The following is a 12919-nucleotide window of genomic DNA, read 5'->3' on the forward strand; positions in this document are numbered from 1 at the left end:
CAGTCTATCAAGTGCCAGTGAACTAATGAGCCTCTCAGACCTTATGTTGTTCTGGCTTGGATCAAGGCTTCCTTTTCCTTAACCCTTTGGAAACCAGCTCAAGTGCAGCTAAATTCCACCTTGGCAAATTCTCTGTGGGCTCTGGGCTATCCAAACCCAACACCACAATGATGTGAAACAGCAGTAAAATCAGAAATTAAAAATACTCCTGTGGATTTTTATTTGAAGCAGTAACCAGCATTTATGCAAATGAATTAATTCTGTGATCAAAGGGAAAAAAACACAGAAAATAATGTCTCATGCTGAGGGATCAAAGATTTGCTGTCAGAAAAACTGGGTGCTGATCTCGTGCAACTGCTTGGTCTTGTTTAGTATTTGTGTTAAAACTGGTTTTGCCTGAGCTTTTTGGGAAGTAATCCCAAGGATACTGGCCATTCCTAGGATAACAGCCTCCATGCAGAGAGATCTGCTCTTCCACAGTAAAATGTGGAATGTGTTGTCTGTTGGGATATTAAAGATCTGATTGAATGTGGGATGTTCCCAATGGCACAGGCAGGAACCACAGAGATTTTCTGTCTCAGTTAATGTTACTTCACACACCAGCTCAGAAGGAAAACCAAACCTGTTCTTACAGATGAGGAAGCATTTCCAGAAGCAGAAGGAATGAGGCACTTGAACATTTTCTGTTAACTATTCTTTCAGAGCATCTGCTTCCCAAGGTTGCTCTTCTTCCAATCTCAGTTTGTTTTGTGCTGTAACTCCTAGAATTGCTTCAATATCTCGAATTGCCATCTGTAACAGATTCCAGGAATACAAGTTATTTAATGGGCATTATAATGGAATCCAGCAGCCAGGGTGCACAGCTGGCAGTGCCTGCCTTGCAGAGGTAACAGGGTTACACGGGACAGGATGCACCAATTAAATTTAATATTACTTTGGAGACACTGGGAGGAATTATTAGTAAATATGTACAAATCCCAGGTAAATAAAAATACAATTTGTACTCCTAATTAACTAACAGGTGTTTTATTTCACATATGTTCATGCACAATGGAGAAAAGTTCTCTCTTTTATTTTTTCTCCATGGTTGCTTTTCATTCCCTCATATTGAAAAATGGGATTTTTTTTTTGTTGTTGTTGTTTATTCTGTAACATGTTGAAATTTAATTATGTCTTCCCCAAAATCTGTCATTTCACACTCTACTGGAAAATCCAGTCAGGGTGGAAAGAATCTGCTATAAATTATGTGACATGACTGAAAATACAAATCTAACACAGCGTTCCCCTTCACCTTCCACAAAACACACTCAGGATCTTGGAAAGTTTTTTATAAAGTTAAAGGTGATGCAGCTCAGCAAAAGAAGCTCCCTGTGGGCAGCTGAGCAATTCTGTGGAATCAAAAGCAGCTTTGTGAGGAGGGCTTGTTCCAGGGCACGGGGCTGGGTTGGTGATTGCTTTGCTGGCTCTGGCTGCAAGGTGGGGGAACGTCCCCAGGGTGAGCCCCTGTGCTTTGTCCTCCCCCTCTGCAGCATCCAGGGATGGGCACATTCAAACAGCAGAGAAAATTGGGAACAAAATCCACTTGGGAAATGGATGGTGGGGTGAGGGTGGGAAGGAATGGATTAGTGGCTGCCTGCTTAAAGAAATGAGTGTTAATAATCCAAGCAGTTATTATCAACTGAGAGATTTGTTTCTAATTTGAGATTCTTACCTTGATGGTGTCCCTTTAAAATACAGCAGGCAATTGTGACAGAACTGTGTGAGGCAGTGCCAACAGCTCCTTTGCTCTTCCAAAGGACACTCAGGAGCATTAGATTACAAATAATTTCACGCTCAAGGATGTCTCTTTTCAAAGAAAAAAGTTTCAAACTTAAATTTAACTAACGGGTGCCGTGGGAGACCCACTACACTGACCCAGACACTGTAAACCACACACAGCCAGTGATAAAAAAGGAATGGTTTAGCACTTGTTTATGATCCAGCATGAGGTATTTGCAGGCCTTGTACAGAAATTAACCAGGATCGTTAGTTAATTAACACCTCACCTTAAAATTGGTCTCGCCTTGCATATTAGGTGCTGATATTTCTTGATGGATGATGAAGAGATTGCGAGCAAAGGTCAGGAGGACCCCCTGGAGATCCTCTCCGATTGTTCTGTTAATGATATCCAAACAAATGAGTTTACCAATGATTCCCTTCACATGCTTAAAAACAATCGCCCTCTCATTTGTGCCTGCCTGGTGCTGGAATTTAATGAGGATTTTCAATCTCACAAGGTGAAAATCTTCAGGGAGATATGAAAGATGAGGCTCCATTTTAACTTGTCAACGGAAAGGATTTGTGTAATAAATAATTTTTATTAATCAACTTAGCAGAAGTAAGCAGAGAGGTTTCAGCTACTCCAAGTAAAAGGTGACTGCTGAGGAAGGACTGAAGCTGCAGAACACTTGAAACACCCACATAATTTGGGAAAAACTTGCTTCAGCCTAAAATTTGGGAAAGACATTTCAGCAGGATCAGCATTCCTTGGATTGTTGCAGCTTTGGAGGTTTTGCTTTCCCAGTGGTCCACATAGACTCTCCACACCTTGTGGAACAGGGAATTACACTGATTAATAACGTGCCTCATTCACTGGAATCGACCACAGATCTCTGATGGAATAAAATGGGTAATTCTCAGAGATGTTTCAGGTATTTCAGTTATTTTATAAGCTCCAACTCCTACAATCTTGAAAATATTTCCCAATTAAGGCTATGAAATTGCTCTGAAAATGTGATGGCAGACAACAGGAATCCTCCTTGTTTCAAGTTGAGTTTATTTCTTCTTGTCCTACTACCAAAAAAATCAGATTTTCCCTTCCTGCAGAGGCTTTTTCTGTGCTGGGAGATCGTTAGCAGATCCCATTTCTGCCCTCCCTCTCCTTTTTAGTCTTTCCATGTCAGTCATGCTCTCCAGAACTCTAAACATTTTCACTGCCACCCTCTCACAGAACAGCAGGATTTCTTCCAGCATCTCCCAGGATACACTGTTTATCTTTTTCCACAGGATCCCGACATTGTTTAATTCACAGATCCTGTTTCCAAAACCTCTTTGTTCCTCATATTCATTACTGCTCTCTAAATGTAATTTCTTCCACCTGGTTCCAACCAAACCTAATTCTATTTCTCATATTGTTCCTTCAATTTGTGGAGATCATTTTGAATTCTGTTCCTGCCCTCCAGAACACTTGCAGGCACATCCAGCACTTGAAGAAGCTGTTTTGTTATCCAGGTCATTAATGAAATAGCTGCAGCATCAAAGGAATACAGAACAGGCTGAGAGCACAACGCTTCAGCTCCTCACTTATTACATCCTATTTGGGCAGGAAACTCGGGCAAGAGCAATGTAAAAAGGCATTTAACTTCACCCTCCTTTGTCTCCTGGAAGTCATGGTTTTAATAATGTTGCCTGTAGGAGTAAGGCTGTGCTAATCCATGGGAGAGATTGCTCCTGAAGGGAATGCAGCTCTCCTGAAGCCAATTCCAGCAGCTCCTGAGCCTGCTTTGCCACCAGCCCCTGGGCTCAGCACAGTCCTGGCCTTCTTGTGTTACTGAAGTGCTGAAATCCACCCTAAAACTCCCCCAAAGGCCAGTCCTGGGAGGGGTCAGGGCCCTTCTGTGAGCAGGAGGTGACAGCCAGGTATTCAGGCTGCTCATTCCCTCCCTGGCCTTTGTCACTCCCTGCACACCCAGGCTGTCCCCAGCTCTTTGTCACCCTGGGTTAGGGACAGTCCGGCTCCATTTGGAGGAATTCCTGTTCCTCACAGGCTCTGCTGGACACAGACATTTCCACAAACCCCTGTCTGACAGATGAGAGCCACAGAATTGCTCCATTTTGGTGTTTTCACAGCTTCAGTGGTCACTGAGCTCTGTGAGAGCACCGAGTCCAACTTGGCCTTGAACATTCCAGGAATCCAGGGGCAGCCACAGCTGCTCTGGGCACCTGTGCTGGGGAGGAATTTATTCCCAATATCCTACCTGCCCCTGCCCTCTCTCCCCCTTGGATAAGTTTAAACTCTCAGCAGTGCCAGAAGAACAGAGATGTTGCTCTGAGGAGCTCTGAGCAGAGCTGTTCTAAACCAGGGCTTTCCTGGTGGTGTTTTTAATGTCCCTGGGAGCAGGGACACTGCACATCAAAGCCTGTAATTTACAGTATTTTCCCTAAAATGATATTTGTTTTGACATTGACTCATTTAAGTTGACATAGCTGAAATCCTGATCTAATACATCTCTGCCTGAAAATTAATCATGTTTATAATATTCTGAGAATTAATAACACCCATTGCTCAAGTCATTAACTTAAAAAAGGAGCTTCCAAAATCTGTTTCTCTGCAGTAGGGGACCACAAATAAATGAATGCTTGATAAAATAATCCAAGCAGCAGTTTAACAAGCGTAAACTTGAATGTGGCTGCAATAACACAGAACTATTGTTTAAGGGTTGGCATCAGGTTGATGAGGTGCTTATTTCAGCTACAAAGCATGCATACACATGCATAATGAACTGCAGGATGAATTATTAATGTGTTGCTTATTTAGCCTCATCTGTCTAGAAGATAATGTATCCTAACTATAATGAGTGATTGGTTTTGTACATAATTACAGGAGCAGCAGTATCTAGGAAATTTGTTCTTTCAAAGAAGGAGTTCTAAAAATAAAATCCTCGCGCAAACTGCGGGGCTGCTCCGTTTTATCAAAATCAACCCTACCAGCATGGAGAATATCTAATAAATTAAAAGGGACAGAATCATTATTAACATCATAATTTTACACAAAGTGTTTTACTTAATCATTCATTACAGATCATGTGCAGTAAAAACATTTGTCTCTTGGTTTGTTGCTTTTTCTCTTTTCCTGGGAGACTGCAGTCTTGTAGTTAACTCTTCAGGAGATAAAAATCTCAGAAATACAGAAAGAATTAAAAATAAACAATATAATAACAATTTATGTTAATTCTGACAGAATTTTAATTAAAAAAAAAGTTGCTACTTGATTACTTTTCATTTCTAAAACTTGGACTACTGGGACTAATCAGATCTAATTTACTTCTCTCCAACTAAAAGTGGTTGCTTGAGGAGAACAATGGATCAAGAGCTCGTTAACCTCTAAATTACAGCTCCATGACATTTTTGGAATGGTGATACATTCCCTCCTCTATGGATGGTAAAAAGGGAGCTGTGAATCTTCTGTCAAAATATGGCAAACAGCTTTTGTTCTCAGTCCATACATGTGTGTACACAGACAGGGACTTCTTACTCTGACTTTTCTAAAGACCTTTCTTCCCATTTTATAAAACCCCAGAATATTTGGGTGGGAAGGGACCTTAAAGCTGATCCCATTCCACCCCCTGCCATGGGCAGGGACACCCGGGACATCCCAAGGTGCTCCAAGCCCTGTCCAGCCTGGCCTTGGGCACTTCCAGGGATGGGATTGTTCCACTTTAACTCCTACTGTGCTGTTAGCCCATGACTTCATTAGCCTGGTAAAATCCAAGAGCAGCAGTTTAAAACCTGGAGGGAGCAGCTTCAGCTCCTCTAGAACAGAACATGACCTGGGAGTTCCATGAATGGTTCTACTGGGGAACACATCACTGCTTACAGGTTTTGTCTCCTCGTGCTGAACCCCTTGGCTTTTGCTTTCCTTTGCTCCCAGAGGTGCTTGCAGGATGCTGGAGCCACAATCCAGGTTTCCATCTGTCAGGTACACCAGGAGCTGACTCAGGGCCAGCTGGTCACTGTAGCAAAGGTCAAGGTCTGTTGCCCACACCTAATCAAAAACAAAGAGGGGCATTCAAATAAATTAAAAAGAACAACAACAAGAGTAAAATTCAGCAATTGTGAAGGAACATCTCTGCCTTTCTTTGTCCTGTGTGTTGGCATTCCTGCTTTTGGCTTCCTGGTGCTGGGGCAGGGTTGGCAGTGATGAAGATGGGAGGAAGGAATTCCTGGTTGGGAGGGTGGGCAGGCCCTGGCACAGGTGCCCAGAGCAGCTGTGGCTGCCCCTGGATCCCTGGCACTGTTCCAGGCCAGGCTGGACAGGGCTTGGAGCAGCCTGGGACAGTGGGAGGTGTCCCTGCCATGGCAGGGGTGGCACTGGATGGGCTTTAGGGTCCCTTCCCACCCCAACCATTCTGGGATTCTGTGATTCCACAAACCACTTCCAAACAGGAACAACCAGAACTCTTCTGTGACCTCAGAAATAATCTTTCAGGGAGGCTGAGGGAAGCACCATGGATTGCTTCTGCAAGGCTCCTCCACCCCAATAACCAGAGCTTGAGTTTTTCCCACTTTAAAAATCCCTGCCAGTGAGAAATGTTCCCACACACCAAGAGCTGCCCTACAGAGGACCCCTTAAAACAAATCTCCCAGTGAACAACTTGCCTCAGCCCTGGAATGGTAAATGGACTCATTATAAGGATATTAAGGGGTCAGGCAGCCAAGGCCTCTTGGAAAACTGGAGTTAATTTCAGAATCATATGCACAGAGTAATGCCCTTTGGATAATGGGGAATAAATCACCCCAGTAACAGTTGTTAATGTCTAACTGCCAAGTATCTGTTGCTGTATTAAATATCCTATTTGTCAACTTAAATATTTCCTGCTGCACGGTCTAAAATGCAAATTGGATGCTAATGGCTGGCTTTACTTAGTAATAGGGGAATGTTCCCCAATTATAATACTTAATTTTCTTCAATAATTTATTGGTTATCATCACTTCTGTGAGACAGGAGGAACTTTGCTGTCCATTTCTCCTTTTCCAGTGTGTGCCAACCTTTTCAATGAGCCAAATAATAATTATAAACTATTCACATTGTGGGAGTGTTCCATTAATTTCGATAAATATTATCGACAAATCTGTGTCAATATGTCCTAGATCTTATCTGAGCTGGGTTTTACCCTCTCAATTAAAACTTTGCCCTCAGAAAGAAATGACAGAGCTGCATGAGGGAACCAGGGACTGAAAATCTTGGATATCTGAGGGCTGTTCACTGGCTCCAAGTGAAGTGTTTGCTCTCAATCCAGACCCTGATTACACCTGACCTCAAGATCCACCCTTGAAGCTTTGCTGACCACACAAACAGAGCTGCAGGAGGCAGCTGGACTGAAGGGGCACCATAAAAAAGGTTAAGCCAAAACATCCCTGTGACTGAAGTGATTCCCAGAGCAAAATGCAGGGAATGGGCTGAGGATTTATCAGCAGATAAAACATTAACAAAGCAGCCTGGCAAAGCTAAGCAGCCATCAGCAGTGGATGAATCCACTCCCCCCTCCCAGGGACCCACACAAACCCTACCAGGTGTGGGGCAGGAGTTACTCCCCAGATCCCAGATCCCACCTGGTCAGTGCCTACAATTAAAACACGAGCAAGCGACATTGTTTTCATTTCAGATGGAGATAAAAACCCAGTAATTACTTGTGTGATCCATCTCACACAATCTAAACAAAGCCCCAGCATGCCAGGCTGGCTCCAGTGCCTGCTGGCCCGTGCCCAGGAGCTGCTCTGGGAAGGATGGGAGCTCTCCTGGAGCCCCTGCTCCAGGGAATGGCTCCAGCCTGCCCAAGGGAGGGGCTGGCAGAGCAGGGAAGAACAGAAAAAGCTTTTAGCAGGGCAACTTTTGTGCTGGAAATGATGAGATTGACCAAAGACTGGTTTAAGGAGTTTCTGTTTGCTTCCAGAGGGGATTAAATAGTTTTTGTGTGTGATTTCATAATCTCAGCCCCATTTCTGCTGCTGCCTACAAAATGAAGAGTTTGGATCTACAGGGGGGATGAAGGAAGGTGTCCATCCTCCCCCCTGCTGTAACAAAGGAGAGCTCCAAAACCTCCTTACGCTTCATGTCCACCTCAGGCAAAGTCATTGTAATATTTTGCATTTTCCAATATAAGATGTGGGGAGGAGGAGGAGGAGGAGGAGGAGGAATAGGAGGAAGGCAAACATGGCTGGAAGCCACCTGTCCACCTCCTTTCATCCCTGAGCCTGGGGCTGAACCACCCCTGCTGGAACTCAGAGCAGCCAAATGGTCACTCCTTGGTGCCAGCTGGGATCACCCCCAAGGATTGTTTTCCTGGCTCAGGGCTCTCTGAGAACACTTTGGTTGTGGCCATGTCCCCTCCTGCCCTGGATGTGTCCCAGAACATCCCTGACGTGGGGGAGAAAGGAAGAAGGATCAGATGGCACAAGATTTTCCAGCTTTATCCTAGCAGGGGATTCCCTTTTGCCATGGAAACACAAAAATGTCCTTTAAATCCCCTTTGTGCTGCTACAGAAATGGGAGAACACAGGGCCTGGAAAAGGGGTCTGGCCACATAAATCATCTCCTCCAGTAAATCAGGAGCTCTTAGGAGATGACCTGTGCAAAGGTGAAGTTTAAGTAAAGAATGATACAACCCTACAGATTAACAAACATCTGTTATTGAGCCCATCCCCATTTTCTGAGCATACACAGTAAGGGCAGGGATGTAATTGTACACATTTATGATTGGGGGTGTCAAATCCTGACAGGATTGCATAGAAAAATAGCAGAACACAAGGAGTTTTCATCTGAAATGTGGGGATTTTCAGAATTTATGTTCAGAAATTAGACTGGAAAAGAACAGCCTAGAAGTGATATTTGATTTTCAAAGTCCCAAGGTAGGAGGTAGAGGCAGTAGTTAAGATTTTAGATTTAAGACTGGTTTTGGGACAAGCTAAGCCCAGAACAGATTAGGACTCTCCAGAATCACACCAATGGAAAAACAAAGAGTTAGAAATACATCCTGCAAGACCTGCTGGCTGTTTATCCAAGGAAACATTTGCTTCCAGGGGATTCTCCTTGGGCACACACAGCTTCAGAGCCGGCGCTTTGTGCTGAAGACATCTCCAGTGAATAAAGTCACAATTATGCTGGAATTCTTTACAGCTTCCATAAAAACGCTTCAGCTTTAGAATGTAAACTTGAGAAGGGAAGGAAACGTAAATTCTTAAAGAGTTACTAAATTACAGCTGGGCTCTCTCTGCTTTAACTGTTTTATCTCCGCTGCTATCGACGGCTGCGTTATTGTGAAGAGCACCCGTGCTAGTTTTAAAGAAGTGCTTGAGTGATACTGTAAAAATGTCAATTAGTAAAATATTAATGCAGCTGGGGCGTTGGAAGGAGAGTGGCTTTTATGACTTTTAAACCCTGCAGGAGGATTGATTGGGGCGGCGCTGGCAGGCTCTCCTCCGGCTGCCATCTCGTGGCAGCTGCTGGCATGGGCTGGGGCTCGCCCAAAAACTCTGATTTTAGGGCTCTGCAACTCCTCTGTGCTGCTGGATACAGGGCTGGGAAATGGTTGATGGCAGCACCGTGGCTCTTGTTGGAAAATAGCACATAAAAATGTGTTATGTTCTGTCTGGAGAGACCTTGGGACGCTGTGGGAATTGTCCAACCCCAGCACTTTATCCAATTTATTATTTCCTGCTGGGAAAGGCTGGGGCTGTGCAAAAGCCACCAGACCCATGGAAAAGGTGGCTTAGGGTCCTGCTTCTCCAAATTATGATGTAAGGAAGTCGATGTGTTTAAATATTCCCACTCAATCCAGTGGATTTATTTGGGTGCAGCTCCCAGCTGGGGTCTGACAGTCAGCACTGGGCAGGATTTCACTCTGAGGGGCCAAGGCTTGGCTTGGAATGATCATTGTGAAAAATAAAAGTGGGAATCAGAAGGGATTCACTCCAAATTATGCACCTCCACTTCTTCCCCAAGACAATGAAGACAGCACCTCCATCTCCTGTCCCCTCAAGATCAAGGCACAGGTGCCTGAAACTGAGATGGAAACAAATTCCTGAGGCCCTGAGGCAAACAGGGAATTTTGTGGAGTCCCAGCTTTCCCTGCCCCTTGGATCTCATGGCAGCCAAGGCTCTGTCTGCCCACTGAGCTGTGTGACAACACACATTGTTCCTTATCCATCCTTTTCTCCTAGTGCTCCAAAGATCAATATTTTCTGTAAAACACACTTGGAAAGAATTCCTGAGTATCCAGGAAATGCATCTGAGCCTCCCACCTACTGCATTCAAGGGGACACTTGTGAAAGGACTGAGCAAATGTTCCAAAGGTCTGATAGGATTTCTTGTTTGCCAAAAAAATGGTGCTTTCAGGAACACAAGCCTTTGTGTGATCTCTCTCTCTCCCAAGACAGATGGCCTCATTAATTGCCTCCACATCCAGTTAAATTTAAAAACCTGTGCTTAAATAATGTTAAAGTTGTGGTACATGCTGATAAACATAGGAAATGTTAAGGTAAAAATCAGCTGGGAACAAGGGAACAAAACCAAGATGGAACAGACAGGAATTCTAAGAAACCACAAGGATCACCAAATGATTTAATGTGTCCTTGTTTGTTCCAGGAAATGTCACAACCTTAATAATCCAGGAAGCAATCCTGCACGTCAGTGACCTCCTGGCTTGAGTGGAGCAATTGGCAGAGCTCCCGTGGATTTCCGTGGGTGAGAATGTCATCCCTTCATCTTTCTAAAGAACTTTCATGGAACTTGGCCAGTGTGGCTCATCCAGAGCTCTGGTTACAATGCCTGTGCACATCCATTCTGGGAGTCAAATATAACTGGGATCTGAATTCACAAACTGCTGTGAGGGCCAGGCCCTGGCACAGGGTGCCCAGAGAAGCTGTGGCAGCCCCTGGACCCCTGGAAATGTCCAAGGCCAGGCTGGAAGGAGTTTGGAGAAACCTGGGATAGGGGAAGGTGCTAGAACGAGGGGTTGGAATGAGATTGTTTTTAAGGTTCCTTCCTACCCAAACCATTCTGTGATTATTCTGATTCTCTGGTTCACCACAGCCACCCTTACACTGCTGTCAGCTCCCAAAAACCTCAAAGTTCCCCAGCTCCCCACAGCCTTGAAATCCAGGGATGTTCCCTTTACAGTCAAACATCCTAAACACTGAGGTCCTCAGTGAAAATTCCAGAAGAAAACAATGTCAGGAGCGTGAAAAACAAGGAGATGCCTCAGGTCTACATGTGGTGCTGTTAGAAAACCCCTGTGCTTCCCTCAGCTCACGTGCCCCAGAGTTTGGAAATTGCTTGTTCCAAAGGGCAAAGCTTTCTCCTGGTATTTTTTGGAGTTCCACAGGAAAGCTGGAATTTCTCAGTCTCAGGGAGACAGGGTGAGGTCCCAAATCTGCCCCACTCACCTGCTGCTCCCTCGTTTGGGGATGGGTGAAAGCCACGAAGTCCACGGAGAAGTAGCCGAGCACTCCTTTGGATTTACAGGCCTCCCCAATTTTCAGGCAGAGAGCTTTGAGAACCTCAGGATCCACGGAACGCTGTGGGATGGTGGTGCCAGAAGATCTGAGGGGCCCCTCAGCGTGGAGCTGATCTCCAGATGACAGCAGTGTCACCTCCCCCGTTGGCTCTATCAGCAGATCCACCGTCAGGTTGGTGACACTGCCCGAGGACGGGAAGGCTTCGATCACCCCACCTGGAATTGGAAAGGAATTCTCCTGGGATCAAATCCAGCAGTGCTGCCCTTCAGAGTGCACAGGATGGAGCCAGCAGCTCCAGGGGGAACTGGAGAAACAGCAAATAAATCAGTGCAAGGGGAGCAGCAGAGCCAGAATCGTGGATCTCTTGGAGGAGAAAGGAGTTTAATTAGTGGCTTTTCATTGCCACTTCCAAAGTGGATCAATCCCACAGCTGACTGGAAAACAGGCTCTGGGGTAGCAGGAGTGAATCCAGCTCAGCACCAGCCCACAACAGCTGGGAAATGCAATGTTGGGATTTGGGGGATGGTAACTCCTGCTGGGAGCTCATCTTGGAGACTCCCATCCATGTAATGGTCTTAGATAAGAGTCTGCCTGTGGCATTCACCCACAAGAGGAATTTGGCACAGAAATAACAATTTCCAGCATGGTTTTCCATAGGAAAATCACCAAGGTAACTGCCTGGCATTCTGGATTTGCCTTTTCCTTGCATATAATGCCATAATCCAATTTGTTGGGACAAAAAACTATGTAATAAAATTGGTACTAGATGTGTTAAGTGGCACTATTTAAAAAGAAAAATGTCTTCAAGGCTTTGATTCATCCTTGTCTCTTCCATAAAGAAATCTATATATTAAATATTCTTACATTTACCTCACGTGCTGGAATTCCCTAAAACCTTTCCCCAAATGTGACAGCCTTTGGTGACAGCCAAGGATTAAGGAGTTGGTGCTTATGGATTGAGAATCCAGGATTAAAATGGACTAAAAGCTTGGATAGGACAAATGAATGATAGAACAGTGGCCTATAATTCATTGGTAAATGAACATTTGAAGCATAATGGAGAAATAAAAGGAGATAAATATTTAAATGGGCCCAAGACTAACAAGAATATGGCAGACAATATGGCATAATTACTCCTTCTAACACTTCCCAGCGACTTTGCAGTCTTATTTACCTTGAGTAAGAAATGTTTGGAGGAATTTTTCCCATGTAGGGAATCGTTTCTCATTGACTGGCTGTACGTGCTGTGCTAAAAGGCCCGGCAGCTCCTGGGAGATCTTCACCAAAGCTAGCTCCTGCAGAAACAAATTAAATAGAACCACAAGCAATTTTACTACAGAAATGAAAACTGCTTGTGGGGTGATTAAAAACCAGGCCTCCAACAGGCAAAAAAAAAAAAAAAATGTGGTTACTGTTTACCCACAGTCAGGAAGCCTTTTTTAATTTTTCTGCTTGCTCCTCTTCCCTCCTCCTGCAAACTGTCCTTCTCTGAAAGCCAGTCCCCCTCTCAGCACAGCATCTCCTGCATTATAATTTATATCAATAATTGGATCTGGCATCTGAAAATGCCAAGTACTTGGTAACTGCTTTGGGATCAATAGCAGCAGTCAATAACTTGTACATTGCTTGTATTTTGAAGCAGCAT

The 12919-nt window shown here is 44.5% G+C and overlaps 1 protein-coding gene across 1 annotated transcript in view; it reads right to left on the reverse strand.

Moving 5' to 3' along the window:
* Window positions 1–5495: 5495 nt before the first annotated feature.
* Window positions 5496–12919, reverse strand: part of IQCH (IQ motif containing H) — a 46167-nt gene continuing 38743 nt past the window's right edge. Inside the window, exons 15-18 of the mRNA XM_041468895.1 lie at window positions 12449–12569; window positions 11203–11489; window positions 5636–5803; window positions 5496–5516 (exon numbers count right to left, since the gene is read on the reverse strand). Of these exons, the coding sequence (XP_041324829.1) occupies window positions 5496–5516; window positions 5636–5803; window positions 11203–11489; window positions 12449–12569 (597 nt within the window). The remainder of the gene's footprint in view (window positions 5517–5635; window positions 5804–11202; window positions 11490–12448; window positions 12570–12919) is intronic.

Source organism: Pyrgilauda ruficollis, unplaced genomic scaffold (genome assembly GCF_017590135.1).
Source record: "Pyrgilauda ruficollis isolate IOZ18807 unplaced genomic scaffold, ASM1759013v1 scaffold23, whole genome shotgun sequence".
NCBI lineage: Eukaryota > Metazoa > Chordata > Aves > Passeriformes > Passeridae > Pyrgilauda > Pyrgilauda ruficollis.